Genomic DNA, 26,452 nt, shown 5'->3' with positions numbered 1-26,452 from the left:
CTCTACACAAGGTATTCACTCCTGTCATGTTTCACTAATTTCTAGACTTCATAAAGAAATGTTTAGTATTGGCTGCAGATTCACAGACCATCCTAGGTCTGGTCCTGGAGGAATCAACAAGCAAATGCAGCAGGGTGGGTGTCTAGGTAACTGAACCATTAAGTTGGATGTAATCTGGGACTCTGGAAAGGTTTCAACGCCCAAGAGGAAGATCCCAAGCCTTAAAAAGACAGCAAACAGGAAGACTCACATTAGAGAACACCTGTATGGTGTTCTCATGCTGCTTCCACATTCGTGGGTTATCACAGAAAAATTCAAGTCCCCGCTGTGAGATACTTCCTGTGCATCTTTAGTCAGGGAGGCCCCAGGCTTCTAAAACAATACAGGCTAGTACTAATTCTCTTGGTTGCACACCAATAGCAGATGGTAAGACCCTGCTGTTGAAGACACCACCTTTTGGTCTTAGCACATAGAGAAATGAGCTGAAACTGACGAGCAAACTTCCTCTGTGCTACCTAGCTTTTTTGGTGCAGGGTGGTGTTATACATAGTGCTGGGAGAAAGTAGGCATCAGTGTTCTGATTAACTATGCATTCTACATACTTTACTGCTGACCTGTTGCAGATGATGTGGCCACAGATACAATCATGGCACTATTGCTATGACAGTAACCAAGCACATTCTGGTTGGGTATTTGGCCTCTTCCCAGAATGTAATTCATGTGGGTGCCATATTTCTAGTGCTAAGACCACACTGTGGCATAAAGAGGCCCATGGAGAAACATGCTACTGTCATTTTTCTAAATGGACACGTTGTCAAAATGCCTCCCAAATATGTATGTATATGTCGAAAGATTAGTACTGCTTTCCCATTGGTCAGAGAAGCTTCTTGGCATGGTGAGTGGTTAATACGTTGAATCATTTACTTGTCAAATGGTTGAGAAAAAGTGTTGAGTGTCTGGTTACAAATGAGATGACGTGCGTGCGTGCACACATGCACATACACCATCACCATCACCATTCAGAGGCATGGTGTAAAATGACGCTGAAACAATTTAAGAGGTGGAAGCTGGAGAGGAGTACTGTGAAAACCTCTTTTCTACACAAGACAAGGGCTTTGCACTCAGGAAAACCCAGCAGCTGTGTTTGTCTCCACTAAAGCTTCTCAAGGGGGAGTGCTTCAGTATTCCAGAATGCATGGTGTAGGGGTTAGTGCTCTAACCCTAGCTGAGGAGTGATTCATACTTCTTTAGGGGGAAGGAGGAGTCATTTTTCTTTGGGGGTGTAAAGAATGGGAAGTTGGCCATGATTCAATAGAACCTCACAAACATGCACATGCAAGAGACCCTGATTAAACTCAGCGGGTTGTTCAAATGGGAAATGGGGCAGGCAACTAGGCTTCATACAAGACCCTTGACCCCAAACCTGGCACGTTTACAATAGGAGTTTCAGATGGGGTTGGAGGAGCGTGGCTGAGGGAGGGGAGGACTAAGTATGATCAAGATCGATTATAGACATACAGGACAATGTCAAATGATAAAATTTAAAACCACAGCAATGAAATGTTTAATCCCAACCCTCAGGAAGCAGAAGTAGGTGAGTTTTTGTAAGGTCAAGGTCAGCCTGGGCTATAAGGTGAATTTCAGACTAGAGATTGCTTCACACTGAGATACAGTCACAGTAAATAAGAAAGAAAAAGGAAATAAAGGAGAAATAATCAACTAGGACAAGGTTGCCCACCAGTATCTACTAATCCTATTAGCTGGCAATCACACCTCTCACTTAACATGATTATGTGACTCCTGATCAGAAGGAAGACTCAAGTGCTTGACACAAAACTCAACTTTAATTATAGAACTAAATAGCAATTTTAAGAAACTACAAATCTGTTTCAAAATACACTTATATAAAGAAAATGCAAGTTTCTGTGAAATTTATGGAATTTCTAGACAGGGCCAACATGAGCAGAGAATGTGTGCCCGAGCACAGTTCATGGTGAGCTGCTTTAGCCAGTCTGTCACTGGCAGTGAATTTGTCCAGGCATCCCTTGTGCAGGACAACATTTTTGTTTGCAGTTTGCTGTAAGCATTAGCCTCAGTGGTGAGTTCATCACAGCTAGGGAACTTTACATACTTCAAAACAAGCTTTTTAGGTGAGTAGACTTCTCTCTCTTGTCCAAACATCCTTCAGAGTTGTATTGTGCTGTGTTTCCTAGCCAGAGTGGTCACTCAGGAAGACGGTCTTCAGGGCAACATGGTTGTCAGACTGGATCATCTATGAGGAGGGGAGGAGGGCTACCTGGTGTTGTTTTACATTAGACAACTATGACACAGTCCACAGAGCTGCACTCATCTTCTCTTGCCTTTCTAGGCTTGTGAGGTGGTCCACTTTGTTCCAGAGGTCCTTATTCCTTACGAGATGCCCTGGAGCTTCAAAATCACTCATCACCAAAAGTCAAAAGATCAATGAATAAAGAGTTTAGGCCTAACATGTGATGCCCAAAGATTCTTCTTGTAGCCCAGCAGAGAATCCCCATTAATAGAATATTCTCTTTTAAACTCTGGCATTTTTTCCCAGTTTCCATGTGCCAGACTATAGTGCATCATCTCACCCAGGGAGACACCATGTAGTCTGCATCAGGAACTCCAAATTCTATGTGAAATTGTACATTGTTGTTAAGCCTCATCATGGCATACAGCCACACAAAAAGCAATAAGACTATTCTGAGTCAGAAATTTCTCTTTAAATTATGTCATTATCAGTTAGTTTCAAGTTCTGTGCTTTATATCTTCAAAAAGTCGTTTGTCTGTCAAAGAAGCCTCCAAGCAAAGTGAGACATGTAGACTGATGTCTGGGATCAATGGAGACCTTCATCCTTCAGTTGGTTAGTGAGTGTTGGCATTACAACCTGTCCTCTAGGCTCCCTGAGGCAGGTGAGGCAAGCCAGCAAGTGTGTGCATTGGGCCCTTACACCTATACTGGATCTTGGCCAGAAAATATCATCTAAAACTAATAACAAGTAAACTATATAATAAAATCAATTTCTAGTCATTATGAATGACTATTCTAATTCATTAATAGAGCACACATCAGTGTCTTCCTCTGGGCTCTGTGAATGAGTACAGTGTGCCATTCATATACACTGTTGTACACACATGACAAAGATGTAACATACATGAAACAGATGTAACATACACAACATAGGTAGAACACATATATATTTACACATACACCGTCCTACATTCACTCACATATACACAAAATACACACACACACACACATACACACACACACACTCCCACTGATGTAGGTGTATGGGATTTAACTCATCGCAAATCTGTGACAGTCACCCGGCTGTTTTGGATGGTGACATGACTGCAGTCCTGCAATTGGAGAAAAGGAAATGTGGTTAAGGCATGGATAACTCCTGTTTTGAAACAGCATATACCTTTTATATTATACCAAAAGAGAGCTTCATGTGACCCAGGCTAGAACACATAACCTAGGTATGCCAGAGAGATCCTGAAATTACCCTCCTGCTACTAGCTCCAAAGTGCTGGATTATAGGCAAACACCACCATGGCAGATTTCAATAGTGCTGGGAAATGAGTCCAGAGCCTGGTGCTTGAAAGAGGAGCACTCTCCCAACCGAACTTCATCCCCAGCAATAAACCTCTGATTTGAGAAGCTCACTGAAGTTACATAGTTCTCATCCTAGCACTGAAATCCTGAAGTCAATAGAAGCAATGTCAAAAGATCTGGCACCCAACATTCCCACCAAGTTCTCCACATGGTTGGAGTCAGTGTCTCCCCGTGTATCTTTGCATCTATTTTCCAGAGTCACTTGTGAAACATTCTTTTATTAAAAGGGACCAGGAAGTTCAGTGCAGTATTGGAGTCATGATGTCAATCAGATGGTAAAGGTGACCTAATAGTCCTCAAGGAGATACTCACAGGTGGCATACAAAGTCATAAGGATTTATCAATCTGAAAGCCTGGCTATGTAGCCTCAGCTGGCCTCAAACTTGTGATCTCCTGCAGCAGCTACCCAAGTGCTGGTGCTACAGATGTGCTTCACCATGGTTAGGTTTGGAGGAGATCTTGCCAACTGGGAACTTGAGAACTGGTGTTTTAGACATTTTTTTTTTAATTGTGCAACATCTTTCAACATCCTAGCACCTAATCATTTTATCTTCTAAGATAGAGCTATGCGTTTTTTAACAGATCTTTTTTAGAAAGATCTTCCCCCACAGTCAACTGAAAACCTGGCTTGATCCATGAGACTAGAAAACAGGGACTGGAGTATGGTACACTGTTTAACAACACCCACTGCTCTTGCAGGGAAGTGGGCAGTAAGCAATGACTTGACTCCACATCGAGGGCATCTGCCAAATTCTTCTAACCACACAGGCACTAAACTCATGTGCAAATCCAAATGGAAAGAGAATTAAAGTCAAAACAGGGTCTACTTTTAAAAGACTACACAAGGAAGTTAAAGAAATAAAAATAATGAAATATATATCTATATATATATTTTAAAGAAAGCTGAAGTTTCATTAGGTCTTATTTTACTGTTAGTATAATGCAAACTATATATAAATACACACATGCATTTATTATGATACATAGAAAGCACACACAGAGTTCTACCACTTGGAATTAGCACTCTGATCTTAGGATCTTAGCCTTCCTTCAATCTCTGTGGCTGTATCCCTCACTCATATATTTTATAGGACTGGGTTCTGGTCTTTTCACTATGTTGCTGCATTTCTTCTGAATCAAAGTGGATGAAAAAGTCCAGGCTAATGTGAAGTAAAGTGCCAGAATCTCATTGATCTGAGGCTGATCTGAGGCCCTGAGGCCTGATCAAACTAAGTGCTGTTATCACAGATACAAACTGGGAGAAAAAAAAATACCTCCCTAGGCAGGTGAGCACAAAACTTCAGAATGAAATGTGCTTAATTTATCTATCTTACATGGCTTTTTCCTTGGCATTCTTATCATCCACTGAAACCTAGTAACTGACATTGATGAAGAAGAAATTAATAAGTAATAAACCTTGAATAAGCTAATGGATTCCATACTTTGTTGGTTATTTCTTTCCTCCATGTTACTGGGCATAGAATCCAGGGCATCAAGCATGCTGAGGACACACTCTATCCCTAAGTCCACCCCAGTCCCTCTTCCTTTATCCTATCAACACCCTGTAAAGTACATAGTATTAGTATCCCCAGTTATCAGGAAAAATGGTCCAGATGGCCAGCACCCTCAAAGACAGTAAATGACCAGGTTGCAAATATGAGAAACCGATATCCACAGCCCTCTGCTTCCTAGATACACTAGTTATTATGGATTCCTATGAAGGAGAGTGATGAGGTTGACCTTCCGTGAGGATCAAAAGGATGTTCAACCATATCAGCTCTATGTCCTGGCTGGGAATATGGCCTTGATTTCTTGTACACAGATACATACACAGAAGAGAGCTGAGTCCTGCTTATGAGGATGGAATCCTCTTTGGGGGCACAATGATATTTCTTTTAATCCATAAGATGTTAGTGTAAAAATTCCGACTCTGAAATGAGAAAAAGTAAAATCAGTCAAGCAAATATCCCCCCAGTCTCCTTCTCCACTCTCCTCTCCATCTTTCTCTCCTCTTGTCCCCCTTCTTTTCCTTTCTTTTCCTCCTCTTCCTCTCTCCTTTATATAACCTCGCTCCTTCTCCTCTCCTTCTCCCCTCCTCTCCTCCTGTCTCTCCTCTGCACAATTCTTCCTGCCTCATAGACCATGTGGAACTCCTCCTCCTATCCTAGTCATCACCGTCTTTGTCCTGTTAGACCTTGTCTTCTTTGTCATAGTCTCAATCACCCTCCCTCCCCCTCTCTTTCTTCTCCTCCTCATCCTTTTCTTGTCCTCCTGCTCCTTCCTCCCCTTCTTCTTACCCCTGTATGTGTATCGCCCTCTCTGTCTCACTATCTCTGGATCCCTTTCTTGGCCTAATGATGCAAAGGAACTCAACAGTAGAAATGAGAAAGAAGAGAATCAAACAAAAAGGTAGGTCTGTTAGGACAATCATTGTGAGGAGCAAGTTGGGGGTGTACTGAAACCAGGGTCCAATAGCCCCTGTGAGACAAAATCCAGGGTACAAAAACTTATTACAAAAGAAAACAAGATGATTCATTGCGTTCCCAACATTAGCTCTGCTGAGGAACTCAGATTAACATGACATTGGGAATGATAAGAAATGACACTCGTAGGCAGTGTCCAGTGTGGAATTTCTTTAACCTCTGGCTCTTGAGGTCACTTCTTGAGGATGGAACCAGCAGTGGTGTCAGCGCATCTTTTAAGAGCAGCTCGTGTTAATTAGAATGAGCACCTTAAAGGGAGGCTTTCATAGCAATCACTTAAGACACTCTGGATATTACTTCACTTTCACAGTGTTCTGAGCCATGGAGCATTTTGCTCTTGTACCTTCCAGACCTGAATCCTACATACTCACTGTTTATATTTGGGTGCACACACCACTGCAATGGATTCCGGCAACATCTTCTGGTAACAATAATGAGTGTGTAAATCCACACTCGACAAGAAGGCTGTCTGGGTTGGATGGGTCTGAGAAGACAAAAGAAGCCAAGAATTCCCAGTGAGCCCCATGCCTGATCCACAAAGGAAAGCAGTCCTGAGGAGCGTCAACAACTGGTTCCCACCATGAATGCCGAAATCATGCCGGGAAAACACTCCAGTCTGCTAGGTGGAGAAGGAAGAAGGAATTATCTCTTTTGTCTTCCTGATCCATAAAGTTCCATATAAGTTGAAGCTCTCCAAATTACTTCTAAGCTGGTTCCTCCCTGAGGACAAGATCCCTTTATTCATCCATGCCTAGTTATACTGACTGCCTAAAGAGTAACCATTCCAAGTTTTGTCCTTCAGCATCTAACTTACCTCTGCTTCCCTCCTGCTAACAGCAGACTCTGATTCCATCTTCACCCAGAGTTCCCATGACTATTTCAAACATCAGTTCAGCAGTCTCTCAGGGTCTTAAGCTCCCTGCCTTCAATCCTGCCTCTGAGACCTCCCTATGTGATTTCTCCCTATGTGAAGAGGAGGCCCTTCTGTCCTTCGGGTGTGGTACTGTACACACTACTGTCACATTATCTTACCCCTCTTTCCTTTCCTTCCCTCTTTTACTTGCTCACCAGGTGTAAACACACATCAAACAACTGCATGCCAGAGTGGGGAGGAACCTTGCAGATGTTAGGCCAAGAAAGCCGGATGTAAAAGTCACTTATCTATCCATTGCATTTCAGGACATAAGCAGATATGAAGTACTGATAGCATGGAGGGGGCACACTTAGATTAACTCTATAGAGATCAAAATAAAGATAGTTAGAGCAAGAGGAAGATCAATCTCAGAGGAAGGAATTTGGAAAGCTGGACCAGGCTCTCTGCAAATTCCTGTTTCCTCAAGGAGTCATTAAACTATGGTGTTCATACATGTACACTACAAGTAAGCTATATTTTAAAATATCAAGCACTTGTAAAACTAAAAGTCAAAGAAAAAACTAAAATGAAGGAAACAAAAAACAACTAGACAAAACCATGATGAAACCATTTCCCAATTCTTGTACATGTCCATACTCTGTTAACCCAACTCTGCAAAAAGCAGCCTCATCTCTCTCCCTTTCCCCTAGAATCTTGGCCTAGATAGATGTGATCCTCAATATGACAGTCCTGACAAACTCCACAATAGCCATAAATTCATCAAATGACATTGTTTTCATGTCACAGTCTGGCTGTGTAGCACAGGTTGGTGCCAAAGTCACCATCCAGCAGGCCCACCTTCCTGAAGGCTAGGCTTCCAGAACTGCCAGTACACCGAGCTTTCCATGGCTTCTTTAAACCTTGCAGTCTCTGCCCACCAAGGCCTAAAAGTCATTAGCCAACATCCTCAAAGAGCTCCAGCTCCAGCATGAGATCTGGATCCTCTTCTGCTGGAGTCTGTCCCTGGGTCACATGCTGAACTCATTCCCCCACTGTCCCCGCTGTGTGTCTTCTGTGAACCCCATAACCATTTCTCCTGCAGCCTTGTGTCTCTGTCATCCCCCACTGGGTCCTGCTCTCCTCATTAGATCTCCTCCTCAGCTGTCAGCCAATCATTTCTCTTGCTGTCAACACTCCTTATTTACCAGGTTTTCTGGGCCGGCTCCATTCAGAAGTCACAGTTTCCTCCCCTGCCTTCACTTGGCTTCCCAAAACCTCCTTCCAACTGCCAGCCAAGGTCCCACAGATGTGATATCTCACAAGTGCCTTAAATTCCCCAAGGTAGGACTGAACCCCACTTCCAAAGTCTGTCTTCCTCTAGATGCCCCACTCATGCTTATGCCATCCCCATGGGTCCAACTCCAAGCCTGCCCTATCACAGACTTGACAACCCCTATTCCTCAGCCCCTGGATCTCTGAAACCCCACATTCCTGTGCACATGGCCATCACCCTCTCATCGTCATTGGAAGTGAGCAGGCCCCAAACGTTAACTGACCTCCCCGCTGTTACCAGCCTTGCAACTCCTTCACTTTACCTTCTGAGCCTGGCTTTGATCGTGTCATTGTTCTGCCCAAAACACCCAGGAGTTCTCCCTTTACTCAAAAGCAGGTCTGTTCTTTCTTCCCACACCCGACAATGGAGTGCATGGTTCTGAAGGGTCATGTCAACACAAATCTGACATCCTTTTCTATTATCAACCACAAATCCCAATGGACAGGACTGCTCACCGATGCAAGAACCCTTCCCCATGGAACTCTCCTTGGGCTTCTTTGTAAGTCATTATAAGTCACCTCGAGTGAGACTCCTCTTTCCATGAAACCCACAGTGCCCTATATTTATCTCCTAAAGAATAGAATGGACTCTGCCTCATCGAAATTGGTGCTCATTTTCTGTATGATCTCCAGGCACCAAAGGACAAATTTCCATCTCCCATGGTATATTATTGTTAGGCAAAGCATTAAGAATTTATGCAACTGAAGCATGAAGATACAGGAGACTGCCTCACATATCAGCACTTCCCAAGCTATGAGTACAAAAGTACTGGTGGTCTCGAAAAACCTAGAAATAGCCAACTGATTGCGGCTTATACCTGTCCCATTCTAAGAGAAACTGCATGTTCTGTGAGTATGAAGCCATGAAAATGAGAGATTCATTCGGAAGAACTCTCTAGGGAAGGAACTATATTTCCTTCAAGATCACCACAAGCCTACACAGCATGGACAACTACTTGAAAATCTTGTGTGCAGGTGCTCTTTTGGTGTGCACAAAGCAAGTTCTTCTCCATAAAGACAAAATGCAATCATTAGAATGAATTATCTTGACATTAAAATATGTCCAGTTTTTATATAGAGCTTTTAGGGACATGGTCTCTACACCATGTTCTCATACATCCTAGGGAAGCTACCATTATTCATCTATTCACAAGGTATTGGAACTTTGAAGAACTGCTTTGTGTAAGAGATAAAATTAGAAGAGCTGGAAATACACCAGGAAATGTGCCTTTGACTCAAGGATGGAACACTAGTGACTGCTTGTGCTCAGAGAAAGATGATCTGGAAAGAATTGATTCTGTGATGAGAAAGAAATAGGCAGTGTGCTTAGAAAAGGACCCTGCCACAGGGAGGTGAGTGTGCTTACATGAATCCAACCTAAGGTGAGAAGCCCCAGCTCCTCTTGAACAAAAATGAGTTCCTCCTCGTTCACAGTGTAACAATAGTCAGGCTCTCCATTCTGCATAGGAATTATGATGTGTGTAACTTGATATTCTTCCTTTACCTGACAAGAGAAAACAACTTGTTATAATTCCCTGGCACTGTCAATCCCACTCTCTCATAACACAAGTAAGTAAAGCCCACCTCAGTGAATGACTCTCATGCTTCTCCCTCACCTCAGTGTTTCTCCACCTGAAACACTGCTCCAGTGCTTTGCTGGGTACTGTATGAAGGCACAGAGGATAAGATGAACCTGACATGTCCCTCCTAGCACATCCTGGGACTAGGGTCTTCCCTGTAGCAGCCAATAGATCTGACTGAGGGTCTTGAAGTGTTTTATTTATATTCCAAGGCTTACCACAGAGTAGGTGATCAGACCAGACTACAAAAGGAATTGAATCCTCCTCCTTTTAGAATTAGTCAATATGCCTGTCTCCATGCCTCACACCAGACATTCTACATGGCAGCTTGCCTGCTTTTACTTCAGTGACTCACTCTGTGTGTGAACCAGGTTTAAACTTATAGGAAGCCTCCATTCTCAGTTTGCCAATGACTGGGGTTACAGGCATAGCCACCACTAGAGTGAAAATTTGTAACTATAGCACTGAAGCAAATTGTTCAATTTCAAGGGACTCTGAAAAGCAACCAGTTGCAAAATCATCAAATTCCAGGTGGCCAGGACTTGTCATCCATGGTTCCTTCTGTGGAGTGATATGTATGGACACAGCCCCTGGATATGTTTTCTGGGAGTCATGGGAAGCCAAGGGGAAAGAAACGGACTCAGATCAAGGAGTCTTCATATCTTTACCAGTATCCCGCATAAGACTCCACATGTTTCTATTCCTTTTTGGGTATTGTTCTTTGCAGAAAGCAGGAACTGCTCCCATAAATCCTCTGGAAGGACCACAGGGTGGAGGCCTTTGGAGTTCAGAACTGCAATGGAAAGGAGAAAGAAGTCTGAGGTTACAGGGCCTGGTGTCCCTGAGCAGAACTCAGTCTGGTAGCCTGGAGGAAAAACACAAAGTCATTGGTATTCTCTCCAGCAGCCCCCCTCCCCATGATGGAACCACAAAATAGGCAGGGAGTTTCTTCTCCAAGCTCTGGCCACAGCTGAGTGGTAGTTGTGAGCATGGTCTTTACTGTCAGTGGATGGAACAACATATTTCTGGGTGTGACCATGAGTTGGTTGCAAAGAAATTTCTGTGTAGGTTCACAGACTCAGTGGGCAAAGGGCCCTCTCAACTCTGGTGGGTAACATGGAGACTAAACAGGACAAACAGACAGAGAAATGTAAACTTCTGCTGAGTCCCTCCTGGGACAGACATGTCTTCTTTATCTGTGGTTTGGATCTCCAGGTCTGCTGGCCACTGGACTCTCAGGTCTGGACTTAACGATTCCCTGGGTCCTCATGGGTCTTGAGACTGAGTCTCATGAAAGTGGCTTCCATAGTCTGTACCTTTCAGACTTAGGCTGAGACAAACTACAAGTATTTTACAGTATTTCCACTTGAAGAAAGCCTGTTGTGAGCATGCTCAGTCATGTAGACCATTTCCCCCAAGAGCTGTGAGGCCACAAGAAACCCCACCAGATTTCAAGAGGTTGCAGTTGCATGAAAGCATACACAGATTTTCTCAAGGTCATACCATCACAGACTGTCACTAATAGGGCATGTCGTAGGGATGGAGGAAACCCTTGAGACCCTGGAACTACAGGATCACCCGTGGCACATACCACCTAGAGAAGTTGCAGCCTCAAATCCAAATGTGAGTGAAGATGGTACACTTAGCCCATCAAAGTCCCAAGGACAGATGGCTCCACTTAGCTGGAACCAGTCATCCCTTTCCTGGTTGTTTTTACAGTCCAATAGGAACTGTGCAGCTTACCCCTGCTTCTTCATTATATTATACAGATGTGTAGATTGTTGAGTACACAAGCTCACAGCTGGGAAAGGCTTCTTATTTGCATCTGGAAATGTGTGGATTGCTGAGTGCACAGGCTCAGGGCTTGCAAAGGTAGACTCTCTTATTTGCATCTAGAAATGTGTGGATTGCTGAGTACACAGGCTCAGGGCTTGCAAAGGTAGACTCTCTTATTTGCATCTAGAAATGTGTGGATTGCTGAGTGCACAGGCTCAGGGCTTGCAAAGTTAGACTCTCACTTGCATCTGGAAATGTGTGAATTGCTGACTGCACAGGCTCACAGCTGGAAAAGGCTGACTCGCCTGTGCTTAACTGAGACAGAGCATTGCAATTTGGCTTGCAGCTCCTCCTCATTCAAGAAGAGATTTTGACTCTTCCAAGGCAAGACAAGAATCAACCAATACTTTAGAAACATCTGAAAAGCCAGCCTTGGTGATGCACACTTGGAATTTCAGCATTTGCTTGCTGAGGTGGCAGGATCTCAAGTCAGGCCTATTCAGGTTTTAAGCCAAATTATAAAAATTAAAATTAAAAAATAAAAAATGAAACAAATTAGCTGAATATTTGAGAACATTTTTCTGCTATATTTGTGAATTTCCCATTAAAAACCTTTATGTATGAATTGTGAGTGTGTTTGCACAAGTCCATGATATGTGTTTGTTTGTCAGAATGTGCACGCTGATATGTGAGCAAGGATGCACAGTTGCTTCAGCACATCTGCAGATGTGACCTGACTGCCTGGAGTGCTGATCTTCCCTGGCCCCTTTGGTCCAACAGAATCTCTTCTGTGCTTCTGTGTCTGCCCAGCTAGCTGTGCTGTGAGAAACCAGGTCTTCTCCTGTCTCCCTGTCCCACCTCACCTGAAGAGAACCTTGAATGTAGAGGTGGCCAACACACCCCATTGTCACGTGCTTTCTGGAGATTCCATCTCAGGTTCTGACCCTGTCACTGCTAGTGCTTCACCCACAGAGTCATCATCTCCCTGGCCCTAATTGAGAATTTCCTGTGAGAGTCTACCAAATGCTGAAAACATAATCTCATGCACCCAAAATTCTGTTGCCCTCACATCTCTCCATTATGTCCTAAGATTATCTAAGAGTCCAACTTTCATAAAGTAACAATGCACAGCACATTCCTTATGATGGAAGATGATTCAGTATTTTCTTAATGTGCTTCTTCAAATCTCTACAGAGCTCAGAAAAGATGAGGATCTGAAAACAAACAAGTTTTGAGGAAACTTGACTGGGTAAACTACGTTAAAGGTTATTTTGACAAGACAGATGGCAGGAAGGAATGGGACAACACTCATCACACGAGGTTCTGTTACCACAGAAAAGTGGATCCGTGGAAGCAAACGGCTGAGGACGTGGACAAGGGGAAGGAACATTCTCTGTCGCTCAGTGCTCTAGACCTCAGACACCTGTGCACCAGCACTGCCTTACTTTACTGGAGAGCTGGAGTCTGTTTTGTGTGGCTGACCCAGAGGCAATGGGAAACACTTATACACAAGTCATTTCCAAGTCATGTACCTGTGGTGACTCACCTGGGCTTCTCATCATTTTAGACTCCCCACAGGGAGTGTCTGCTCTAGTGATGGGTGTTATCTCCTCAAACACTCCCTGTGGGCCACACACCACTTGTTTCCCAGGTGTGCTTCCTCTTGAATGTTCTTCAGCCTTTGTTGTTGATTTCAGGCTGGGCCCCACCTTTCCACGACGCACAAATCTGTGCAGAAGAGCACTGAATTTGGGGAAGTTTGGGAAGTTTTTCTCATGATTTTTTTTATCCTCCCCAAATGCCTTGATTTTTGCATCTTCTGCTCTTCTTTTCTTCTACAGAAAGAAAAACAGATTTAAGTTATGTCTTCAAATGCCAGAAGAAAAAGCCTTACCAGCAAAGAGATGAAAAAAGTGTAGGTAGGTGTGTTTAGGTCTGACATCTCAGCATAGGGCCCATGGAGCACCAGGTCTATGGAGAACAGCTACCACCACCTTAGTCAGTTCCTGTAAAGCCATCTTCAGTAACAATGAAGTCTCAATATTCTCAGTGCCCTACTGCACTTTGTGTGTGTGTGTGTGTGTGTGTGTGTGTGTGTGTGTGTGTGTGTGTGTGTGTGTGTGTGTGTTTGTGTGTGTGTATGTATGTATGTGTGTTGGCTTGTCTGGATAAAGTGCATGTGTGTTCAAGTGAGTATGGGGCCTATCCATTAGATCATAGACTCACTGAAACAACACAACACAATCCCAGAACACAGGCTGACCAAATGACACACAATCCTCCTTCCTCCATGCTCACACACTGACCTTATCTGCCAGGTAGCCTTCACCCTCCTTAGGATGTCGTCTTCGGAATGTGAATTTTAGGTTCTCAGCTTTATCAACAACGTTATTTATAGTCTGCAATACAAAACAGAAATGGAAAATTTGAACAGTTCTAATGTCAGAAAAGAGAATAAGAAAACAAGTGGGGAGAGGCAGCAGTATCTCATGCATGACTTGAACCCCATTTCCTGCCATCCCTCTCCTCTGTACTGCTATGCTGAGGCAGAATCAGCTCCCCTCCTACCCAGGGTCATGATCTGTTGCTTTTCTCTAAGTAGTTCACTGCTGTTATGGAGATTTTAGATCAGTCCCATAGACAATGAAGACTTACCTTGTTGATTTTGGATCTTATTCGAGCTGAAAGACACTTCCGATATTGTGGGTCTTTTGTGAGTTTCTCCACAAAGAGTCTAAAGGAATAGAGCAGAGTGACTAAAATGTACAAAAAGTTCCAAGTATCAAATGAGGCCCTGATGAAATTCAGGGTTTGAGAAGTTCCTGGACTGAGTAAAAGCACACCCTGAAATCCCACATCCCCTTATCCTCCAGTGCCAGGAGAGAGAAAGATCCTCACTCTTCTATCTACTGGTACATTCAACAAACATCAGCTATCAAGAAGTATAAAACAACCTCTGGAGGCATCACAATCCCTGACTTCAAGATCTACTATAGAGCTACAATAATAAAAACAGCTTGATAGTGGCATAAAAACAGACATGTGGACCATGGAACTAAACTGAAGACCCTGACATTAATCCACACACTTATGAACATTTGATTTTCAACAAAGAAGCAAAAACTGTACAATGGGGAAAAAAAGAAAGCATCTTCAACAAATGGTGTTGGCATAACTGAATGTCAACATGTAGAAGACTGCAAATAGATCCATATCTGTCAACCGTGCACAAAACTTAAGTCAAAGTGGATCAAAGACCTCAACATATATCCAGTTACTCTGAACCTAAAAGAAGAAAGTAGGAAGTAGTCTTGAACATATTGGCACTGGAGGTCACATCCTAAATACAACACCAGTAGCACAGACACTGAGAAACAATCAATGGGACCTCTTGAAACTGAGAAGCTTTTGTAGGGCAAAGGACATGGACAACAAGACAAAATAACAGCCTACAGAATGGGAAAAGATCTTCACCAACCTCACATCTGACAGAGGGCTGATATCAAGAACAAATAAAGAACTCAAGAAATTAGGCATCAAAATAACCAAGAGTCCAATTAAAAAATGGGTTATAGTGCTAAACAGAGAATTCTCAAAAGAAGCAGCTCAAATGGCTGAAAGACATTTAAGTTATTGTTCAAAATTCTTAATCATCAGGGAAATGCAAATCAAAATGACTCTGAGATACTACCTTACACCTGTCAGAATGGCTATGATCAAAAACACTGAAGACAGCTTATGTTGGAGAGGATGTAGAGCAAGGGGAACACTCCTACACTGCTGGTGGGAATGCTGGTACAACCACTTTGGAAATCAATATGGCGCTTTCTTAGAAAATTGGGAATCAACCTCCCTCAAGACCCAGCCATACCACTCTTGGGCATATACCCAAGGAATCCTCAATCATACCACAAGGACACATACTCAACTATGTTCATAGCAGAATTATTTGTAATAGCCAGAACCTGGAAAAAAACCTAGATGCCTTTCAACTGAAGTGTGGATAAATAAAATGTGGTACATATACATAATGGAGTATTACTCAACAGAGAAAAACAATGACATCATGAGGCTTGCAGGCAAATGGATAGAACTAGAAAACATCATCCTGAGTGAGGTAACTCAGACTCAGAAAGACAAACATGGTATGTATTCACTCATAAGTGGATACTAGATATAAAGCAAAGGATAACCAGACTGCAACTCACAACTCCAGGGAGGCTACCTACTAAAGAGGACCTTAAGAAAGACACAGGGATCACCCAACAACAGAGAAATGGATGAGATCTACATGAACAAACTGGAGTGTGTGTGTGTGGGGGGGGGTAATGGAGGGCAAGGGTCAAGGGAAAGAGAGGTTAGGGGAGCAGGAGGTCCCAGCTGGACCAAGAACACAGTGTGAGAACAAGTAAAGAGATACCATGATAAATAGACCCTGTGGGAATAGGAAGAAGCAGAATGCTAGAGAGATCCCAGAAATCCACAAAGATTCCTCCACTATAGACTACTGGAAATGGTCAAGAGAGTGCCTGAGCTGACCTACTCTGGTGATCTCAGGGCTAGTTATGACTGGTGAGACATTTACCCTTACCTTTCCTCAAACACACAATGTTCTTGTCATTGAGACTATAGGAGTCATTCCCTGGGGACAGCTCTGCAATCTTATTCTGCCAACCCAAGTATGGTGAACAGCTCAGGGACTCTGCTGAGCCACTCCAACACTAGGTGGTCCACAGCCCAGTCCTCTGGTGGCTGTGTGGCTACAGGAAAGGCTAACCTCTTTCCTATACCAATCAATAGGCTACAGGATGTAGAGAAGAGGAATCTGGCTCTGCCACACACAGCAAATAAGCCTACGACTGGCTGCCTAGGTAGAGATAAAGCAGTCAAAACACTCACCAATGCAGACACATCCTATCCACCTGTCAACTCTTTTGTCTAAAAGCTGGGCCATGTGGGCACAAGCTTAAGAACTCTCCTACTCGTGAAATCCCTTATATGTGATACCACCAACTTTGGTCCTCATGTCTTTGAACAGTAAGGAAAAGCACATGTGAGATCTGCCAGAAATCTGATTAAAAGATGACTTTGACAAGTTCCATAAGGTCAGCAAGGGTAGGAAGCATGAAGAGGATGACAGGATGAGTGAGGGATCAGTCATGGGAAAAGAGGTGGAAAATGCAGGTTCTCACGTTGAAAATTTGTGATACATCACAAGCGCTTCCTCTGTGAGGCCTTCATTTAGCAGGTCTTCTGCTTTTAGCTGATAGGTCTTCAGCTCAAGGTAAGATTTCCAGGGAATTTTATTATTGATGTAAATATTCTGCTCAAGAGAGCTTAAAAGTTGGAACTGCTCTTGGGTCAGGAGAGTGACATCTTTATGTCTGCGGATGGTGCTTCTGACCTAAGAAAAAGAGAAGATGGGGAACACTAAAATGCATCTCCTGCCATCCTGCCATTCTAGCAGTCTAGAACACATAGACATGTGCACGCGCGCGCACACACACACACACACACACACACACATCTCCCTAATGTAAAATAAAACACCACATTGGTGATTCAGCTCAATAAATGTATGAACAAACCCAGCCTAGGATCCTCTTACTACAGTAGTAAAGAGTTGGAAATAGGGATGTCTGTGTCCTTTGAAAACAATGTGAAGGAGCTCTTGGGTAGCATTTAACTTAAGGAACAGACCTTACCTACCACCTCTTTGTTGAGATTTGCACTAGAAGACATACGTAGCTGTGAGTGGTTGTGTACACATCAGAGGATTGTGCTTAAGCATAAACCCAGCAGTTACCACGCGGGCTTCTTCTGATGTTACCAAGGCAATAGAGAGCACCCAAGCTTGAAGGAAACTCTACTCATACCTTCCACAATGTAATATCAGCTGGAAGCAAAAGGATTTGTGATGGGGTGCCCAAAGTGATTTAATTAGTATCTATGATACTCAAGTCTTCAAGAGCCTTTGTGAGACAATGGCCAAGGAAAACTCAGTTCCTGCTATTTAAGGATTTCAAGAACTAAGGCTCAGAATCACGGAAGAAGAAAAAAACCCTTTGGGAACTGTGAGCTCCGGGGACCACAGCATTGCACAAGCCCTTCTTGAACCTTTTCTACGGAGTCTGTGTCTTTGAGAGCAGAAGTATAATGAATTCTAGAGACAAACTGCTCACAGTATTGACTTGCTTTCTGTGATCACACTTCTGATGTAAGACATGTCCACCAGGGAGAAAAAAAAGTGAGGTTCACTAGTTTAAACACAGAAAAGGGCACCAGGCTTTTACATTTCCTCCATATGATTGCATACAATTGACCTCTCTCTTCAGCAGCAATGAGACTTACCTCCTTCGGAGCTCCAGCAATGAAAGGTCCTTTAATACCTGGACAGCTCTGATGGTCTGTGAGCCAGGGTTTGAGAATATCACCTGTTACCAGATACAAGTAGTTAGGAAAGGAGCTACTTTGCTTCTCCAATAATCAATGTTAGTTTATGTTAATTTACATATTACCAACTCACTGACCACAATGGCCATGGAGATACAGGCTTTAATCCTGCAATTTCCTACCTGAGATAGTAGTCACAACCTGAATTCTATTTTAACTTAAAAACTAGGATTAAATAAATTTTTAAGAGTTTCCAAAGGAGATCAATTCAAGATGGCAGGGGCTTCTGGCATCCACAGGCCCATGGAGCAGCTCTAAGTTGTCTGAGAGACCCAAGGAGGGTCAGATTGGAGATAGGGAAGCAGAGGATGAATCTGGGAGAGCAGAGAATCTCAGAAACAACTAAAATATTGCAGGTCCTATGGGGAGATGCTTTTAAGAAGTGGTCTCATGAAATTGAAGGAAAAGAAGAAGAAGAAGAAGAAGAAGAAGAAGAAGAAGAAGAAGAAGAAGAAGAAGAAGAAGAAGAAGAAGAAGAAGAAGAAGAAGAAGAAGAGCAGATTCTATACATGGGCCAGAGAGAAGTGAACCTATAGCTGCTGAAGTTCACACTAATGGAGATGGAAAATGGTTCGTTTTCTGGATTGGGTTTCCTCAAAAGGCCTCCAGGGACTGTGCTGTAGTTGGGGGCCATGTTAGTGTCCATAGTCCATGCTGCCACCAGAAACCATGTGGAAGTCAATGAGCCTTGCTGCCACTGGCAATTCCAGGCAAGGAAGCTTCTTTTTGCAGTGGTAACAATGACTGTAGACTCATAATTAAGAATGAGAAACACATCACAGAAGCCTTTTCCCACCTTCAAATAAAAAGGGAAGCAGTCTAGACAGTAAGACACTGAAGGAGTCCTTAAATTGTAATAAAGATGCTGAAATACAGCTCTTTTCAGTTGATGTCTTCCAGCAGGAGATGTGGCTACTGAGTGTGGGGAAGGACTCAGTTATTTTAAAAGGGCAGGCCAATGAGACATTCACCATGATCCAATGACTATATGAAAAACAAAATTTAGAACTTATGTACTTTTTTCCTTCTTTTGGACAGGCACAGGTTGGGAGAATGCCCCTGGGAGGAATGGGAAGCTATTTTGATCAGGTGCATTATATAAAATTGCCAAATAATCAATAAAAATATTATGTTAGAAAACATGTACAATGAATAGAAAATATTCCCTTAAAACTCTACAGGGATTTATTTTTAGGGAATGCTCTCCAGGAACTCATTGTGCAACAGAGGGTGCTAGCCATGAACTAGTAGTTACTCAGCTATCTCAACTCCCAAGTCCTGTCCCTGAAACTACTTTTAGAGATTTTCTTTGGGGACCACAGCAGGAGACACAGTTGCTAAAGTGCCCTAGACTTAAAACACAGTCCCAATTCTCTACCCTGGAGGTCCTGTCCTAACTGTGTTCCTCAGGTCTAGAAGGGTTGCTCACTGATCTCTAGGTAGGACACAGATGCCTATCCAACCAGCTTCACCAAGGCAACCCTGCTCATGGATGAGTAGCCACCAGTTCCGCTCACATCCCAACACTACTGCTCAACAGCACTAACATGGAAATGCTAATTTGGAAAACTGATGGAGGATTGCTGCTGCTGTAACGGAGCATCTTGGCTCTGAGTGTGTCCGTCTATACACCTGGCTCTTTCCCTGCTTCTGTGGAAATGCTCTCAGGAACTATCTGAGTACTTTATCTATACTGAGCTCATAAACACTTAGCACCTCAGTGAGTTCAGAGCCTAGTCTGTCCGATTCCACTGTGGAATGTAAAGATCCATTTAGTGAGAGAGAAAATGCTCTGTCCAAAATCATAACCCCACATATATCAGGGGTAAGATTCTAGTCAGGACACCAGCTTCTAGTTCAATATTCTACCCATGATTCCACACTGTCTGGACTTCTCAAAATGTATGGAAAAATTGAATGAAAGAAACGTTTCAATTTCTTTCCTTACCAGACATTGTTGGGAAAATAATAGGAACACAGTTATAAGAATCAGATAACAAAAACACTGTCTGGATTCAGAAACAGAAAACCCACATGTCCAGGATCAGAGATACTGGACACTGGGGAAAATTGTTTGTCAGCATCATAAGGACAGTAAGACCATTCAGATACTGATTTGCTAAGAGGAAGAGTGATGTCATAAATCTACACTGGTACCCTAGTCAAAGACTTCTTGGAAAAAAAGAGCAAATAAATTAGAGGAGCAGATAGTTGGTTCCTATCTTTTCTTTGTAGTTCTATGATTCCTTATGATCTGCAAGTCTGTCCTGTAGTGAAGACAATGACTGTGAAGATGAGAAGCAGCTTCAATTTGAAAGCTGATCCTGAAGGTGCATAGGCTCCGCCTCACATTCGACAATTCATGTGTTCTCCAGAGGTCAGAGAAATAAAGGACCCAGTACTGTCTCTCAATCCTTTCTAACCGAGCTAGCAGTGTGTGCAGAAAGAATTCTATTTTCTTTTTTTTTTCAGGAATAATTTTCTTTGTGACTGAAGCTGGCTTGAGAGTCACCATTTATCCTAAATTTGCCAACAACCGGCATCAATCCTCCAGCTTCAGCCACCTAGGTGCTGAGATTTCACTCATGAGCCCAGACACTCAGCTCAGAATTGTTACGATGTATCTATAGCATGCTCATTTTCATATTTTTTCTTTAAAGACAGGGTTTCTCTGTGTAGTTTTGGAGCCTGTCCTGAATCTTGCTCTGTAGAGCAGGCTGGACTCAAACTCACAGAGATCCACCTGCCTCTACCTCCCAAGTGCTGGGATTAAAGGCGTGCACTACCACTCAGTTCATTTTCATAATTGTTGAGCATCACCAGTATTCAAGAAATCAGCCAAGAAAAAACAAACACAAAAGGTATCTTTCCTGATACGCTGGCCCTCCTAGTCACACATTTTCCCAGCCTCAGTTGACTTCCTGGTCTACTAAACTACATGTTCACTAAATCCATCTCTGTTTGCCCTGTGCTAAGCAAATTACTCAATCACCAGAGAAATTTATGATTCAATGAAGTCTTTTGGCTCCCTTCAGCATTCAGTCCCATAAATCCTTTGTTACCATGGTTAACACCTCCAAGTTCCATGCTCGCTCCTTCCTCCATTCTATTTTCTCCCCCACCACTGCATTTTTCTATTTTCTTGACTGTCTCCAGGTCCAGGTGGCCTGTTCTTTTTGTAAAAAACCCCAAAGTGCTCTTCCAATAGCTTCAGCCTCCCTGCCCTGTGATTCTTCCTCATCTCTAGTTCACTTTTAACTAGATCAAAGACTCCAAACATTGGGAATGCTAATTTTTAAAACTCCATTGGTTTTACTTTATTTCTTCAGGAATGGTCTTTAACACCCAAGTCACTGTGCAGCTAGAGACTGGCATGGTCTCCTTGATTCTCCTGCCTCTGTCTTCCAAGGGCTGAGATTACAGGGGTATGGCACCATGATCTGACTAAACACTTTAGGAGTTTGTGTGGAGTGTGGGCCAGGGTTGTACAGCTATCTGTAAACTGTACCAAACATGGGTGAGGACCTTTATTATCAGGAAGGTGCCTGACATTGTCCCAGTGTGCAGGTGCCAGAGAGAGCACAGAGATAGAGAACACTGTCATTCACTGTAACAAACAGTGCTGCTTTAGCAGGGAAAGCAGACTTTCCTCTCCCCCACTGCTTCAGGGAAGACACATGTGCAGCCACAGAAGAGGGAGGGACATCTGCCTAGCCAGAAAAGGTCAGCTAATCTCAGCTGCTAATGGAACACTGCCAGATACATTCTCGAGTCCCCTCATATTTCACCACTAATGTTGACCAGCACCAACTATGAACTATCATTGTGGAAAACTGTGTAAAGGGAAGTATCTTGGCCCTCGGTTCTCCTCATTACATACCCAGATCTCTCTCTGCTTCAGCTGAAACAGTCCCAGAAACTCTGACTTTCTTCTCTGTGTATTGCTCCTAAAGACTCAACATCTCAGAGATCCCTGAGCCCTGCCAGCCTGTTATCTCACCAAGGAAGGTGAAGGAACATTCAGTGAGAGGATGAGGAAATACTCTGTCCAAATCTCAACCCTAGGAAATGTCAGAGCCAAGACCACGATAGGGCACCAACCTGTTGTTCAGCACTTTCCCCTTTATTCCACATTGTTTTGATGCTTCCCATTTTAGTGAGCTGCCCAATTAAATAAACAGTAAAGTTTCTTTTCCTACCTGACATCTTCAAGTCAGGAACAGAACAGGAGTAGGATCTGGGTAAAGGGGTGGGGACAAAACAGGAGTAGGATCTGGGTAAAGGGGTGGGGACAAAACAGGAGTAGGGTCTGGATAAAGATGTGAGAGATCGGGTTGTTAGGTTTCGCAGTAAAAAAATCACGTCTGTGCAGGATTAAAGATGCTCAGCACTGAGTTACAGTTGGTCACGCATGGCAACCTCAAGACTCTATCTGGTGCTGATTGGTTCAGGAAGGAATGATGTCATAAAGCAGATGAAAGCCAATAGGATTCCCAGAAGCTATGTTTAAAAAGTGACAGTTGGACACCTGCAGGAAGACTAGAGCAGCCGTACATGGCTGCAATCTGGGCAGCTGAAAGCACACAACTCAGACATGACAATTTCTAGTCCTAGACCCTTAGTTCAGGAAGAGTGTCATGTGTTTCGCACAAGTGGTCATTAATAAAGTCATTTATTATTGACACATGATTTTCATATTTCAACAGATAAAAATGTATTTTTATGCACAGATGATGTCCTTGGTGAGCATCATAGATACTGTTTTACTGCTGTGAAGAGTTACCACAGCCAAGACTACTACAGGTGGAGCTCCAGGAGTCCAATTGGTGAGAGAGAGGAGAGATTATATGAGTAAAAGATATCGAGACTATGATTGGATAAAGCACAGGGACAAATAGCCAAACTAGTGGAAACACATAAACTGTGAGGAGCCCCCATGAAACTGGACCAGGCCCTCTGGATAAGTGAGACAGCTGATGAACTTGGAACTGTTTAGGAATCCCCCAGGCAGTCGGACCAGGACCTGTCGTCAGTGCAGCAGCCGGCTTTTTGGAACCTAGGGCCTATGCTGAGACACTTTGCTTAGCCTTGGTGCAGGGAGGAGGAGACTGGACCTGCCTCAACTGAATCTACCAGGCTGAGCTTACTCACCATGGGAGACCTTGCTTTGGAGGAGGTGGGGATGGGAGGTGGATTGGAGGGGGGAAGGTTGGGGAGTGAAAGGAGGGAGGACAGGGGAATCATGGCTGATAAATAAAATTAAATTATAAAATAAAAATATTTATTAAAAAAACCTCATCTTTAGTGAAGTATACCACACCTAGAAAGACAAATATGGTATATACTAGTTTTTATGTAAATATTAGCTGTTAAGGCTATCATAATCATAACCAAGCAAAAATCCATTTAACCACAAAGGTCTGTTGTAAAGGACTGAGCACAGGTAGATCTCTCTAGGAAAGGGAAATAGAACAGTTATGGATAGATAAGGGGGGACTAGAAGTGGAGGATCATCGAGAGGAGGAGGGAAGAGGACAAGGGAGGAAATACATAGAGAGACAGCTAAAACTAAGAGCCATCTGAATGGGTAGATTAGAAATCTGACAGAGAAAAAGATTTCTAAAATATATACATATGTGAAGATGATCTACATGAAATCACCAAATACTGGGGAAACAGAGCTCCAACTGGACATCTCTTGTCACCAAATGAAGCTTTCATTAGCAGGATTGGGTTACATCTAGTTGAGCTGCTGGTCAAAGGGGTTCTTGTGAATCTCCAAATAACTGAGGTTATGGCCAGGACTATAGGTTGTCATGCACAAACTGACAGCAAGACCTCAACTGTTAAAAAGAACACCAACAATTCATTGAGCATGAACATAGAGAAGTCAAACTGGTGCCTACATACAGCCTTCACACCTATAGTCTAGCATCTTTTGTACAGGGAGGTACTCTACCAAAGGAGAAATGTAAACAGTAACATAGCCATGAACCCCTTGATCTACAATGGTGCCCTGCCTACAAAATATACTTAGTGCAATGGTGCTACAAATCTTGTGGGAGTAAACAACCAATATCTTATTGGACTTAAGGCCCACACCATGATATAGAACACATACTGGACACTGGTTAGATAAGCAAGAACCTGAGACTAGAAAGGTCAGAGATCTAGTATGAAACCCAATAACACCTTTCCAAATGAAACAAAACATAGCAAGAAAAACCTCCTAATGATATTCCACATACTCAGAGTATGGCATACTCAAAGATATCTACGGCATATCTATGACATACTCATAGATAACTGCTCAGTCATCAAGAAGCCTTTTCCCCAGTGGACAATAGGTTTAGGTGCAGAGCTCTACCCTATGCAGAAAATGAGAGAACTTAGAATGCTTAGCCTAGAACAGATGTCTCTATCAAATCCTTCCCCTCAGACCTCAGGGGGTGTTGTGAAAGAGGAGGCAGATAGAGTGTGGGACCCAGAATAGATGGAGAAAACCAAGAGTACAGGTTCTCTAGATCAAGAATATTGAGGCACAATTGAATTTCACAAGGACTGTGCAGCATGCACAGGGCCTGCATGAGTCTACACCAAATCGGGTCCTAGACCTGAAAAGAAATTTGGACACATAATCCTATCCATAAACTGGAAGCTATTTCCAATTGATAACTACTTGCAAGTGAAAATTTGGTTTTCTCCAAGTGTAGTTGGGGGCTTCCCTGGGTCCCACCTGGTCTGCAGCCACTCAAATCCAAATAAATACACAGAGGCTTATATTAATTATGAACTCTATGGCCATTAGCTCAGACTTATCACTGACAAGCTCTGACACTTAAATTAACCCATAATTCTTATTTTTGTTTTGCCATGTGGCTTGGTACCTTTTCTCAGTTCTGCCATGTCATCTTGCTTCCTCTGTGTCTGGTTGGTGACTCCTGACTCAGCCCTTCCTTCTCCCAGAATTCTCCTCATTTGCTTGCCCCACCTATAATTTCTGCCTGGCTCTTGGCCAATCAACATTTTATTAAACCAGTGCACAAGAGCAATATTCCACCGCATTTCCCCTTCTCTGTGTAATCAAAAAGAAAAGTTTTAATTTTAACATAGTAAAATTACATATAATAGAAAAGTTATCAAGCAAGAATTATAGTTACGACTGGACCTGCCTGTACTGAGTCTACCAGGTTGATCTCAGTCCTCAGGGGAGGATTTGCCCTGGAGGAGGTGGGAATTGGGGGTGGGCTGGGGATAAGGGGAAGGTGTGGGAGGGTGGAGAATAGGGGAACCCGTGGCTGATATGTAGAACTGAATGGTATTGTAAAATAAAATAAAATAAAAAATAAAAATAAATAAATAAAAAGAATTACAGTTACAATATCTAGTCTATTTGTATTTGGCAAAATTAAAGAAAATATTCTATCATCTATCCTATATTTGTGAGTCTAAAGTTTCATATCCAATTTATCTTTTATCATAGCCAAGGAAAATTATATATAGTCTTCAACTATATCAAAGACCTCAGAAAGATATATTACCTAAGTAAATAGGAAGTACCATTGTAAGCAACTTCTAAAAATTCTGGAAATGACAGAGACAGCTGCCTGCCTGTACAGTCATTCAAAGTTCCTCTGCAATGTTGGGGCATCTTTCTTCAGACTATAGGCCTAGAGTTTCTTAGTTGCTTCTCTCTGTGTCCTGTTTCTCTCTGTGTCTGGCAGTTTCTTCTGCAAAGCAGAAACCTGAAGGACCATCTCACCTTGTAAATTTCAGTGGTCATCTTCCTATGGGTCCTGCATGTCCAGTTTATACAACATATATTCAGTCAGTCAATGCAAAGGGATTTTTTTTTGCCCAGTTGTTAATTTTTGTGACAAAGAAAGCAAACTCCATAATGATTTTCTTCAATGCCCATTATCTTCTTTGAAGTAGATTGGTGTGGCCAGAAGCAGACATGTCTCAATGTCCAGAAAGTCAAACTTCTTAAAATATTTTAAATGACATATTATGTAGGTTTTTGAAGTGTTTGAAGATTACCTACCTAAGTGAAGTATATCTATGTATACCTAGAAAACTTAACTAACATGACTATAAATTTGATTATCATAGATGACTAATTACTAATCTGTATTTCTCAACTATATACTATAATTTCAAATGAGTTGCACAAACAAAATACTTTAAACAAGAGTTTAGTTTATGCATAGAGTATAACAAAATTAAATTTGTATCAATAAACTAAAATCCATAGCAATGTAAAACATTTTTAAACAAGTTGTTGCTCTTTAAAAGTAGAGTCAACAATCTACTCTTTCATCCTATCTTATCTATA

The 26,452-nt window shown here is 42.6% G+C and overlaps 1 protein-coding gene across 2 annotated transcripts; it reads right to left on the bottom strand.

Annotated features, from left to right (window-relative positions):
- Window positions 1–1,825: 1,825 nt before the first annotated feature.
- LOC121829191 (STAM-binding protein-like) lies at window positions 1,826–25,954 on the bottom strand. 2 transcript variants are annotated; one of them, XM_076543756.1, is made up of 12 exons: window positions 25,880–25,954; window positions 25,005–25,192; window positions 18,016–18,098; window positions 16,857–17,068; window positions 14,320–14,398; window positions 13,971–14,063; window positions 13,211–13,499; window positions 10,557–10,681; window positions 9,675–9,812; window positions 6,495–6,607; window positions 5,471–5,570; window positions 1,826–3,381 (listed from the first exon to the last, which is right to left on the bottom strand). In XM_076543756.1, exons 2-12 carry the CDS (start codon window positions 25,180–25,182, stop codon window positions 3,325–3,327), a joined length of 1,467 nt encoding a protein of 488 aa, XP_076399871.1. In that variant the 5' UTR covers window positions 25,183–25,192; window positions 25,880–25,954; the 3' UTR covers window positions 1,826–3,324. The 2 variants fall into 2 exon arrangements, with proteins under 2 accessions (XP_076399871.1, XP_076399880.1); XM_076543765.1 differs by lacking the exons at window positions 25,005–25,192; window positions 25,880–25,954 and adding an exon at window positions 22,317–22,509.
- Between the last annotated feature and the right edge of the window lie 498 nt (window positions 25,955–26,452).

The sequence above is a fragment of the Peromyscus maniculatus genome, chromosome 1, assembly GCF_049852395.1.
Source record: "Peromyscus maniculatus bairdii isolate BWxNUB_F1_BW_parent chromosome 1, HU_Pman_BW_mat_3.1, whole genome shotgun sequence".
NCBI classification, from domain to species: Eukaryota; Metazoa; Chordata; class Mammalia; order Rodentia; family Cricetidae; genus Peromyscus; species Peromyscus maniculatus.
Note: the sequence above shows the minus strand (reverse complement) of the source record. Positions and strands in the feature narration are given on the sequence as shown.

Coding starts and splice junctions, on each gene's coding strand:
- LOC121829191 (XM_076543756.1), bottom strand. CDS start 25,182: ATGCGGTGGAATATTGCTCTTGTGCACTGGTTTAATAAAATGTTGATT. Junction 13,500..13,970: donor AAGGCTACCTGGCAGATAAG/GTCAGTGTGTGA, acceptor TTCTTTCTGTAG/AAGAAAAGAAGAGCAGAAGA. Junction 3,382..5,470: donor AGGACTCAGCTCTCTTCTGT/GTATGTATCTGT, acceptor CTCCAATTGCAG/GACTGCAGTCATGTCACCAT.